The sequence below is a fragment of the Vulpes lagopus genome, chromosome 10, assembly GCF_018345385.1.
Source record: "Vulpes lagopus strain Blue_001 chromosome 10, ASM1834538v1, whole genome shotgun sequence".
Taxonomy (NCBI): Eukaryota; Metazoa; Chordata; class Mammalia; order Carnivora; family Canidae; genus Vulpes; species Vulpes lagopus.
The window spans coordinates 36,445,524-36,458,737 of NC_054833.1; the positions used below are offsets into that span (position 1 = coordinate 36,445,524).

The window sequence follows — 13,214 nt, forward strand, 5'->3', positions numbered from 1 at the left end:
CAAATATTCAGTTATTTTCTGGATTAATTTTTGTTGAGTTCTTGGTTCTTTTGACTTATAATTGCCATCTTACTTTGAAAAAATTTTGGTCATTATTCCTTTGAATATTTTTTCTCTTCTCTCCCTCTCCTCTTTCCTTTGGGGACTCCAATTATACTTATATTAGTAGGCTGCTTAAAATTGTCCCATGCCTCACTGATGCTCTGCCCATATTGTTTTTCAATAGTTCCCTCTGTATTTCATTTAGGTTATTTCCATTGCTATGACAGAACTTACAAATTTTCTGCAGTGCCTAACTTGTTACTGCTCTAATCCAGTGAATTTTTCATCTTAGACATTATATTTTAATCTTTAGAATTTTGATTTAGGTGATTTTTTTATCCATATTTTTCATAATGCCTATGATTTTCTTTACCTTTTGAAAATATGGAATATAATTAAAAGTTACTGTTTTAATGTCTTTGTCTACTAATTTTACTTTTCTGGTTCTTTGAATATTGACTTATTAAATCATAATTATGGGGCAGCCCCTGTGGCTCAGCAGTTTAGTGCCGCCTTTGGTCCAGGGCATGATCCTGGAGAGCCAAGATCATGTGAGGCTCCCTGCATGGAGCCTGCTTCTCCCTCTGCCTGTGTCTCTGCCTCTGTCTCTCTTTCTCTCTCTATGAATAAATACATAAAATCTTTAAAAAAAATAAATCATAATTATGGGCCTTGTGTTTCTATTTCTCTATAAGTCTGGAAAATTTTTTAAACTTTTATTTTTATTTTTATTCCAGTATAGTTAACATACAGTGTCATATTACTTTCAGGTGTATAATATAATGATTCAACAATTCTATACATTACTCAGTATTCATCATGATAAGTGTTATATATCTGGAAATTTTTGATTCTATAATGCACTTTAGTTATTTGGAAAAGTTTGATTCTTTCAAGGCTTGCTTTTAAGCTTTTTTGAGTAGATTCTGATTAACTTTATTTGTGCTTGTAGTTTTGTTTCACTATTGAGACAAAATCTTCATAAATAGTTTATTCAATGCCCCGTATAATGCAAAGGTTTTCCACATTTGAGAGTGGAAATATCAAACTATTCTTAGCTCTAGTGCCTTCCAGGGAGTGCTGTATTTTGATGTATTTCTTTAGAGAGACAGTTCTTGTTCTGACAGGCAGTTATGTTAATTCTGGATCAGCTTAATCAATCAAGGTCTTGTTTTCAGGTTTCTTTATTCTGTGCCTAAATTAGCTTTACTTAGGGCCAATTAAGCCCCCACACACCTAACCTGTGACCTTTTTAGATCTCTACTAAATGTCTTGTATCTTCTTAGGAAGGTAGGAACTTGAATGATTTTTAGCTCTAAGCAAGTTCTTGAAATATTTTTATTTACAGCCCCTACTTGTAATAATTGCTTCAGAATTTTTCTTTGCCTGGCCTTGTGGGATTTCACCCTATGCATTCACAAATTAGTGTCTAGCCACACACACAAGGGGATCCCATGCTGGGGCACCTGGGTGGTTCAGTCAGTTGAGTACCTGACTTGGGCTCAGGTCATGATCTCAGAATCCTGGGATCAAGGCCCCATGTAAATCCATCCACATGGGGGCTGCTTCTCCCTTCCCCTCTGCCCCCTCAACCCTACATGTGCTCTCTCTCTCTCTCTCTCAAATGAATAAATAAAATCTTTTTTTTGCATATTTTTTATTGGAGTTCGATTTGCCAACATATAGTATAACACCCAGTGCTCATCCCATCAAGTGCCCCCCTCAGTGTCCGTCACCCAGTCACCTTGTCCCCCCCGCCCACCTCCCCTTCCACTACCTCTTGTTCATTTCCCAGAGTTAGGAGTCTCTCATGTGCTGTCACCCTCACTGATATTTCCCACTCATTTTCTCTCCTTTCCCCTATAATCCCTTTTACTATTTTTTATATTCCCCAAATGAATGAGACCATATGTTTGTTCTTCTCCAATTGACTTACTTCACTTAGCATAATACCCTCCAGTTCCATCCACATTGAAGCAAACGGTGGGTATTTATCGTTTCTTTTTTTTTTTTTTTTTTAAATTTTTATTTATTTATGATAGTCACAGAGAGACACAGAGAGAGGCAGAGACATAGGCAGAGGGAGAAGCAGGCTCCATGCACCGGGAGCCCGACGTGGGATTCGATCCCGGGTCTCCAGGATCGCGCCCTGGGCCAAAGGCAAGCGCCAAACCACTGCGCCACCCAGGGATCCCAATTTCTAAAGAGGATCCTTTATTGATTTCTGTGAATAGCTGCCTCCACTCTAGTGCTCTGCCTCACAAGTTCTTTCCACTTTAACAACTGGAACTCTGACTTCTGCCCGTCAATTCAGCAAGACTTAACATCCTTCTGTGCCAACGTCTAGGAATTGTCTCAAAGCAGGAGGCCAGAACGAGTGTCTCATCTCATTGTTTTTTCTTCTCTCAGGCATCACAGTCCTATGCCTTTTAGTATATTGAAAGTGTTTATATATACATATCACTTCAATTTTCTGTAGCTTACAGAGTGAGCAAGTTTTAGGAGTTTTGTAGCAATTATTCCTTTTACTTTTGATCCCTGTGTAACATCATTGACATTATGGTTATTCAAATGTCATATGATGTCTTTGATGTATTGTTTTTAATCATTTCTCCTGTTGCATTCTTTTTTGAGAGAGAGAGAGAGAGAGAGAGAGACTGAGAGAGAGAGTGACCTGCACACATGAGCAGGGAGGGGCAGCAGGAGAGGGAGAGTCCTCATCAGGTTGCACATCCAGTGCAGAGCCTGTTGCAAAGCTCTGCCTCTACCCTGGGATCATGACCTGAGCTGAAATCAGTTGGAAGCTTAACCCACTGAGCCACCCAGGAACCCTCATCTGTTGCATTCTAATTTTACCTATCAGATTTTGAAAAATGACTTCCTTTTTAATAACAAACATTTGTCCTCCTTTAACCTTAAAAAAAAAACCAGCAAAAAATGAAGGTGATGATTTTCTTCTCTCAGCTTATTTAAGACATAGTACAGTATAAAAGAGAGTTTACAGTGTACTCAACATTATTTTTAGACACACCTTTGTTTGACAAGTTTTTACACTTCCTAATTTGGCCACTGATGAGTTTTTAAAATTAATTTTCCTAAAGGTTGGTGTCCTTATCTCTTATATTTGAATAGCAATAATTTTAACTTCATGGAGTATTTATGAAATCAAATCAGCAAAACCAAGTGGAGTGTTTGAAATATTGGCTAGCATACTAGTAAGTACTTTAAAAAGTTACTTTTTAAAATTTTAAGATTTATTTTTATTTATTTATTTATTTATTTATTTATTTATTTATTTATGATAGACATAGAGAGAGAGAGAGGGAGAGAGAGAGGCAGAGACACAGGAGGACGGAGAAGCAGGCTCCATACCGGGAGCCCGATGTGGGACTTGATCCCGGGATTCCAGGATCGCGCCCTGGGCCAAAGGCAGGCGCTAAACCATTGAGCCACCCAGGGATCCCCTAAAAAGTTACTTTTTAAAAAATTATCTAATTATGAAATTATATATACCTCCATGTATGGCTTCACTAAGACTTTGATGTAAATATAAAGTAATCCTGTACTTTTATTTTGATATTTATATTATCTATTTATTTTGCAAACTCTTAAGAAGATTGACCTCATGGAATTACAGAAATAAAAAGTTATGGACAAAATTTACATAATTCTTTCTGGCTTCAACTTGATTTCATTTATGTATAGCCTTTTAGATATAATCAGCAAAATATATGAGGAAAATCTTAAATTTCAACTGATGTAGATTCTACCTTAAATTACATTTCTCTTAGGGCTGTTACTTTGACCAGACTAGAATTCAGTTTCTACATCTGAAAAAAATGGTGATTATAACATATATTCTGATATGTTGATGCGAAAGTTTAATAAAATAATGTATATAAAGTCTAGAAGAGAACTTCTTGGCACATAGTCAGAAATTAAACAATAGGACCTGTCTATCCCTTTTCAGTATATTGGTTCTAACACTAATAGTCATGCCATTGTTCTATTTTACACGTGACTTCTAGAGTTTTATATGCCTCATTTAACCAGCTGTGCTAAATACCTTGTTGCTATCAGAATAAGAGCTACAACTAAGTAGAAGATTTAGTAAAAGGCTAAGAGTAATCTATTGTTTTGGAGTAGGCATTTTGGGTAATCTTTCAGAAATTCATCTTTTTTAAGACATTCCATGTAAAAGGATCTACTTTAGGTTCTAGAGGTACAGCAACAAACAGGATAAGAAAAATTCCTACGTTCATGATGTTTTTTTAGTTAGGGAGACAAACAATAAATAGAAATATATGTGCGATGAAGTAGGTGAACGTTTTAACAGTGTGGTTGCAGAAATCCTCTCTGTAGTAGTGGCATTTGAGCATCAAGGACTTTGTGAAGTGAGGGAATAAGCTATAGAAATAGCAAGAAAAATAGAAGAAAATACATATAATTAAGGTTTTGGAGTACCTACAATAAGGCAGATGAGTACTTTGCTTTTGTGCCATTCAATCTGTACAATGGCACTTGCAAGAAAAGTATTAACTACCTTTATGTTCCAGAGGAAGTAAACAAAAGCTCCCTACTAGTAAGGGACAGTGAACACAATTTAGATGGATCTTTCCTCCTCCTCCTTACGAAGTGCCCTGCTTTCTTTCTTCTAAGTGGTAAAGTTTTCTTAAAGATTTCCTTACCCTCAAACAACTGATTTTCCTTTGCAACAAAAGTTAAGTAACTAGGAGAAGAAAGGAGTAGATTAAAAGGGTCTTGGTCTCCTCAGTAGGTCAAGATGAGTTCATTTACCATACTTCATCGAGTGATGCTCTGTTCCTGACTACACAACTGCACTGCTTTTGGCCCAATGGAGGGCTCTATAAATGTGTATCTTTTGAACAAATAGAAAATATGACTATTGCCATGTTTCTTCTATTTGATGAAAGCTCTTTAAAAGACAAGAGCTATCATTGAAGCTTCATCCCAAGGGCCTGAAGATTGATCTGCTCTCAATACCTTGGAGATATTTAAGAGGTACAAGATAAGTGACAGATACTGCTTCATCAACCACTACCACAACTCATCTGGGATTCAGAACTTCATCTGTTCAGCAAACAGTCAGTTTGGTACTGTCAATCCCCAACTGAATCTTTGTCCTTAGACAAATTAGAAAAATGTTCTTCCTTTCAAGAACATCCATCCATCTCATCCATCCACCTCTCATCACCCTCCCATGAGGCCCCAAACACAATGTAATGGCTGATTAAGTCTAGCAGATTCCCTGACTGAACTCTGATCCTGGAAAGAAGCAAGAGGAGAGAAGACTTGTCTTTGCCTCTGCTCCCTTCCTTCCCATCACCCCCTTTCTCAGCCCATCACCCCCTTCCTTCCTATCACCCTCTTCCATTGCCATTACCCCTTCTTTCTTCCCATCTCTACCTCTCGTTTCTTCCACCACGTCCCTTCGCACCTCCCCTTCTCTTCCCATAACCTCCTTCTCATTTTCTTTCTTTTCTTCAAATTATTGTTTGGATTGGAAAGGCACATTTCTTATGTTAAGCTCATTAGGCAAAGGAACAAAGCAATGTTAGGGAAAAGCATTCAAGTCACAGCCTTTCAGTAAGCAGGGAATCCAAAACCATAGAGCAGTAGTGGCTTGGACTTTGCATTGATCATTGGCTGTGCTGTGGATTTCAAAGATAAACTCAGATACTGAAAAACAACCGAATTAGTCACCCTTTCACAGACTGCCTGTTTAGTCTCTCTACATTCTCTTTTATCTACTGCCTCAGTTCCTCATAGGCTGTTTCTAGGTCCAAGACTAACAGACAGGCTTCATAGGGTGACCTCTGATTCACCCATAAACCTGATTCAGGTCTCATCCAGAAGCTCTTTTCCTTGACACAGCTTCTTTACTTCTGATAGTCACAGAATGCCACCTAGGCCCATGCGGTTGAAGCGCACATTTTTTTTTTTTAACAATTCCTAGACCATCAAATAAATGGTCGCTTATGGAGCAGTGGGTGGCTCAGTGGTTGAGCATCTGCCTTTGGCTTTCTCCATCTGCCTGAGTCTCTGCCTCTCTTTCTGTGTCTCTCATGAATAAATAAATGAAATCTTAAAACAAATGGTGGCTTATCTGATGCAGGTGTTTGAGAGTATAATTAAATAATCATGCCAGCCAAAATGAAGAAGTGCTAGAGTACGGGAAAAGGCACAAGAAGCAGAAGATGTGGGAGGAGAAAAACAGGAGAAGAAAACAGAGTGAAGAACAGAGGACTAGGCGTTCTTGCCAACTGGGAAGAGATAATTCATCCTAGGCAAGATAATTTATTAGTTTTGTGACCTTGAATAATTCACTTTATGGCTTCAAACCTTAGCTTCTGTATCTGCAAAAGGGGCCTCTATATCACACAAAAGGAAATACCTTTTGTAAACAATGTGATGCTAGTAAAGTGTAGCTACCAATCTCCATCACTTCTCAGGAAAGAAGGCTACTTGCTGTAGCACCTTCCTCAGAGAATATTTTACTTCTTTATTTCTTAGGCTGTAGATCAACGGATTCAGCATAGGAGTGACCAGGTTATTCAGGACCTGAACAGTTGCATTGAGCCAGGGATTGGGGGTGGGCTGCAGGTAGATGAGGACCACTGGCATAAAGGAGAGGAGGATGGCAGTGAGGTGGGCACTGCAGGTGGAAAAGGCACGGCGTCTGCCTTCAGGAGATCGGATCTGCAGGATGGAACACACAATGCAGCTGTAGGAGGTGAGGATGAGAAGGAAGCAACTGAGGGGCATGAGGCCCACGCTGATGAAGCCCACCATCTCCAGGGCTGAGGTATCAGCACAAGCCAGCTTCAGCATCACCGGGATATCACAGAAGTAATAGTCCACATCATTGGCGCCACAGTAGGGCAACTGGAAGGTGAGAGCAGTTAGAAAGGTGGCCTGAATGCAGCCAAAAAAGGAGGTCCCCATAGCCAGGATGCCACACACTCTGTGGCTCATGATCACGGTGTAGCGTAGAGGGTAACATATGGCGACAAAGCGGTCATAGGCCATCACTGTGTACAGGAAGCACTCGGTACAGCCCAGGAAATGGTAGAAGAAGAGCTGGGACATGCAGCCTGCATAGGAGATGACCCGGCTGTTCCCTGAGAGGTAGAAGAGCATCTTGGGGGAACTCACAGAAGGGAAAAATATGTCGCACACAGACAGTTGACACAGGAAGAAGTACATAGGAGTGTGAAGCCGAGTGGAGGAGATAATCGCCAGTAGGATGAGCAGGTTCCCCATAAGAGTGAAGATATAGAAGCTCAAAAACAGGACAAAGAGCATGTTCTCCAGACCCTCGGTGTGTGGGATGCCCAGCAGGATAAACTTGGTCACCACTGAGGCATTCCTCATCTTTGTCAGATGTTGGACTTCACAAAAGAATGGAAGTATCCAAAGTGTGAACGCTGATGTAAAACTAAGAAGCTCTTTGATGAATGGGTAGGTCTCATGTTTTAACAGTCAACAATCAACTTTATGCAAGGACATTTCTACGTAAAAAGATAGACAATAACAATTCTTGACTGTATTCTGAAAAACTTTGATTTTGGCCAAAATAGATTAAGTTCACTGTATCTATCTTTCTCACAGATTACAGTTAAAAACTCTGGAGGTGCACCTGGCTGGCTCAGTCAGAAGAGCATGCCACTCTTGATCTCAGGATTGTGAATTCAAGCCCCATGCTGGGTGTAGAGATTATATAAATAAACAAAACTTTAAAAAAAACTCTAGATAAAGTACAAAATGTGTTTACCTAAAAACCCTGGAAAGTAAATAGAAGGAAGTAGATTGTGAAAAGGAGACAAAATCTGGAGAAGCCCACATTGATGTGTTTCTACTTTTTCCTCTTTTCTCCTGTGCCTTTCAGCTGGGAAAGGGTGACAATTACGGATTTGTGTGGTGACTGCCCCAAATGAGGAAATTCCAATAGATAACCCATCTTTTTGACTGGAGAACCCAATAGAAGGTGTTCACAGGTTCAAAAAGTGTGAGGTTAATACCTGGGTTTTTTCCCTCTCTTCTTTTCTTCCAGCCTAACCCCAAGGCAATTCTGGAAATTACATGGCAGCAGTATGAGCAATAAAAATTTGGAGACAAATTCCAATTTCTGGAGAGAAGATTCTCACATGAAAAGAGAAAGGGGCGGGTGTTGGAGGGGAAGGGGTGACGGGCACTGAGGTGGACACTTGATGGGATGAGCACTGGGTGTTTTTCTGTATGTTGGTAAATTGAACACCAATAAAAATTAATTAAAAAAAAAAAAAGAAAAGAGAAAGGGATAGAATATTTGTGTAGGAACAGACTTACCAGGATATACATTTATGATGTATTTCAAAGTGTTTGTTATATTTTAATAAAGTTATTAACTTAAGGAAAGGAAGAGAGAAAAAATAACTCAAACCAACATGTAATTACAATGCTAGATGCAGAGAAAAATGAAGACTCCAAAGAGTCAGTCATATCCTGAAAAAAAAAAAAAAAGTCATCTGTGTTTACTAGCAGCAGCTTGTTACTAGAGCAACAAGAAACTCTAGACATGCTAGAAGATTCTCTGAACTTCTGACTTAATTGGACCCAGTTCTTGAAGAAGGTTCATCATAACCTCCCCCTGGTAACCTTCCTCCTTTGGTCAGTGAAGACTCAGAGTTCATTAATTCTTGACTGTGACCAGGGACAATGATTAATTTGCCCTTAAAGGTACTTTCTCTAATGAGTCCATGATCCTCTTGATTTCTAAGTCCTTTTCAAATAAGAATCATCTTTAAGAACTGAAAATCTAGCAGGTCCCAACAATTGGATCCCAATACTTCAGTGGGTAAGAAGCAAAAAGTGTCAGTGACCGGTGAGAAAAAATCTGAACACTCACATTGTTCACAGGGAACATGGTGGAATTTTCTGCAGTATAACAAGACAACCCAAGTCCTGTTCTCTGGTTCTCAGAAGAACACAGCATATCCCAGCCACAGGAACTGAGATTAGGTGTTTATAAAAGAAGGTGCCAAGAGTATATACCATCAAGAATTGGACATGCTCATTCCCTCTGGTTCATCTGCTTCAGATCCCTTTGGGCATTTCTCATGATGCAGTCAGTGGTAGCTCTGAGGGAGCAATTATATTAAAGTTAATCACATTGACTCCCCAAGCAAAATACTCTGGGAAACGAACTAGGGGTGGTGGAAGGGGAGGAGGGCGGAGGGTGGGGGGGAATGGGTGACGGGCACTGAGGGGGACACTTGACGGGATGAGCACTGGGTGTTTTTCTGTATGTTGGTAAATTGAACACCAATAAAAATTAATTTATTTAAAAAAAATAATAGATGCTTTGAAATGAAAAATATCTGTATCCCTTCCAAGTGTGCTTGTCTGGAGAATGGACTCTAATACTGACTTCAAGGCTTTAGGCTAAATCCTTTTTTATTTTTTTTTATTTTGCTTCCCCTACTTGCCTATCCTTACATGTGGTAATATGACAACACTTTATTTTCTAGTATGTAAACATTTTAGAACTATGTAGATATCTACAATGAATATCACTGTTGTAGGCAAGATGTAATAAATAATAAGGAATTATTTAACTATTATGTGTTTTTTCTAGCAAATGCACCTTACAAAACAGCATTAATAAATTAAGTACATTTAAAGAAAGGTTATAAACTGGTAAAGTGTCTTTAAAACCTTCTCTTATGAAAATAGTTTAATAAAAATAACAGTGATATGGATTGAGCATTTGTCAGGTACTCTGCTAATTTATTTTTATGTTCTTTTATGCTTCAATTTAAGTCTCAAAACAACCTTATTAAGTAGGAGAGGAATAATAGCACCCACGGGGCACCTGGATGGCTCAGGGCTGAGTGTCTGCCTTTGGCTCAGGTTGTGATCCCGGGGTCCTGGGATGGAGTCCTATATCCAGCTCCCTGCAGGGAGCCTGCTTTCCCCTCTGCCTATGTATCTGCCTTGTTCTCTGTGTCTCTCATGAATAAATAAATAAAAATGTTAAAAATAATGTAAAAAAATAAAAGCACCAAGAATTTAGAACTTAATCACATAGCTAGAAAAGGACTGAGCTGAGAATAAATCCCAAGTCTGATTCCAGACCAAAGCCTCAAGCACTTCTGCTGAGAGAACTCCTGGGACATTTTGATTAGAAAAGCAGAAACTCATTTCTATAGGAGCTGCTATCCAGAATTTTTGTGTGCTTTTCCATGATAAATAACCAGTTAAAAAAAAAGAATGCAACTAATAAGTTAGATTTCATTTTAGTACAGAAAAAAAATTAATGCGATAGGATGCTTTGTGAAGGATTGAATTTCTATCACTATTAGGGTTTAAGTATGAGTAAGATGACATTCTTGCAGGTTTGTGATGACCTTGTACTCCTTATTTTAATGCAAGATTATCCTACATACATCCTTAATGTCCTTTATAACTTTGAGATTCTTTGATTTTTTTACGTTGTTCATCTTTTCAAATATATCTGAGAAGATACAATAAAGCTTAACAAATGGTTCTTCTGGTGAAAAGAAATGAGATCCCTGAAGAAGAGACCGCTGAGCATGATTGTTCTAGGCCCAAATACAAAATTCAGTGCATAAGAAGACAGCACTGTTCCTCCTGTAACACTGAACATATGTGGCTTACCAAGCCATTAACATTATAATGGTAAGCCTGGATTCTTGGTATCTTGGTGCCAAACATATGAAATAAAATCATACTTGTTTTCTAGAATATACTGTAGCTACAGATAAAAAATAAAGCAAACTCCAAGATTACCTAAGTATCACATAGTCTTAAGAAAAAAACGCAATTTAAAAATGACCTAAACTGAAGGAAATTCAGAATGTCACTAAATCTGGATAATGAATTATAGTAGGTCAGAGGATTTTTATTTGTTATAAACTCCATTTAGGAAACTCAAGTAAGGGAAGTGACCAAAGTATGGTTTGTAGTATTCTCTGACTATACACGTTTACCCCATAAATTGGCACTTTAGATACCTCATTTCATTTCACTTTTATGCCCCCTTTTTAAATAGTTCCCAAAACATGATATGACTGGGAGAATGATTAAAGACTCCATTGTGGGATAGGGTGGAGGAGGGGAGATATCCAAAGCGAAGATTTGAGCAGAGAAGTAAAGGGCACCTTGCACAAGGTCATGTCATGGAGTCTGAGCAGGAGAAGATCCTCGAGATAAGCATTTGTATTTGGTTTTTTGGATGTCACTGCATAGAAGATTTTACTAACATTGGGATGGGACATAAGATAAATAGCTGCACATATAGCAGAGCACCAGCTGAAGAATGCTGGTGGTTGAAGGAAACTCAGTGATAATGATCACTTGGGCTTGCGAACAGATGACTTTGAGATTCTCAGTGTTTCACTGGTCATGAGCCCAGTGGTGTTGTGATTCATGTGCATGGGTGTCATGTCATTCACATCCAGCTAATCCCAAGTTTGTCCATTCGATAAGAATAAGTATCTCTTTATCTGCTCTTCCAGGATTGGTCTAGATTCTTCCAGGGATTGTTGTGAGTCTCAAACTCACTCAAACTAGGGTATTTTCCTCTTTTTTTATTATTTAAATTAAATTAGCCAAAACATATAGTACATCATTGGTTTCAGATGTAGAGTTCAATAATTCATCTGTTGCATGTTACACCCAGGGCTCATCACATCACATGCCCTTCTTAATACCCATCACCCAGTTACTCCATCCCCCACTCACTTCCCCTCCAGCAACCCTCAGTTTGTTTCCTATAGTTAAGAGTTTCTCATGGTTTTTCTCCCTCTCTAATGACTTCCCATTCAGTTTTCCCTCCTTCTCCTATGATCCTCTGTGCTATTTCTTATATTTCCACATGAGTGAAACCATATGATAATTGTCTTCCTCCAGCTGACTTATTTCACTCAGTATAATACCCTCCAGTTCCATCCATGTTGATGTAAATGGTAAGTATTCATCCTTTCTGAGAGCTGAGTAATATTACATTTGCATATATATGCCACATATTCCTTATCCATTCATCTGTCAAAGGATATCGTGGCTCTTTCCACAGTTTGGCTATTGTGGACATTGCTGCTATGAACATTGGGGTGTGCGTGCCCCCTTGGATCACTACATTTGTATACTTAGGGTAAATCTTTGGTGTGAGGTGGTATCTCATTGTGGTTTTGATTTGTATTTCCCTGATGCCAAGTGATGCTGAGCATTTTTTCATGTGGCTGTTAGCCATTTGTAAATCTTCTTTCAAAAAATGTCCGTTCATGTCTTCTGCCTATTTCTTATCTGGGCTATTTGTTTTTTGGGTGTTGAGTATGATAAGTCCTTTTAGATCTTGGATACTAGCCCTTTATCTGATATGCCCGTTGAAAATATCTTCTCACATTCTGCAGGTTGCCTTTTAGTTTTGTTAACTGTTTCCTTTGTTGTGCAGATTTTTTAAAATTTAAATTCAATTTGCCAACTGTGCAGATTTTATCTTGATGAGGTTACAATAGTTCATTTTTGCTTTGTTTCCCATGGCTTTGAAAAGGTGTCTAACAAGAAGTTGCTGTAGCCGAGGTCGAAAATGCTGCTACCTGTGTTCTCCTCTAGGATTTTGATAGATTCCTGTCTCATATTTAGGGATCACTTTCTAAAGGAGGTTCTCTGTTACTCCTGAAGCTTACCTCTTTACCTTTCTCACTTTCTAGCTTGTATATAGACTAACATACACAAGGACCTGTGCGTTTAAGCTTAGAAAATCAAAGAACTCCAGAGGTTTAGTAGTCAGCATGGTAATATAGAGCAGAAGAGAACATAATTCTGACTGAGCAAAAAGTTATTGCTATACCAGAAAGAATGAAAATAGAGAAAACAGAAATCTTACGATTTTTCCCTAACTTCACCACATGTTTATTGTTTGAGTTTAGAAAATAAAAGAGAGGGGTGCTTGGGTGGCTCATTTGGTTGGGTGTCTAACACTAGATTTCGGCTCAGGGTCGTGGGATCAAGCTCTGTGTCAGGCTCTGCACACATCAGGGAATCTGAGATTCTTTCTTCCTCTCCCTCTACCCCTCCCCCTACTTGTGTTTTTTCTCTCTTCCTCTCTCTCTCTATCAAATAAATAAATAAATCTTTTTAAAAAAGGA

The 13,214-nt window shown here is 38.6% G+C and overlaps 1 protein-coding gene across 1 annotated transcript; it reads right to left on the bottom strand.

The window, feature by feature from the left end:
- Positions 1-6,504: 6,504 nt before the first annotated feature.
- LOC121500808 (olfactory receptor 149-like) lies at positions 6,505-7,437 on the bottom strand. The gene has a single exon (XM_041772908.1). The coding sequence runs from the start codon at positions 7,435-7,437 to the stop codon at positions 6,505-6,507; it is 933 nt and encodes a 310-aa protein (XP_041628842.1).
- Between the last annotated feature and the right edge of the window lie 5,777 nt (positions 7,438-13,214).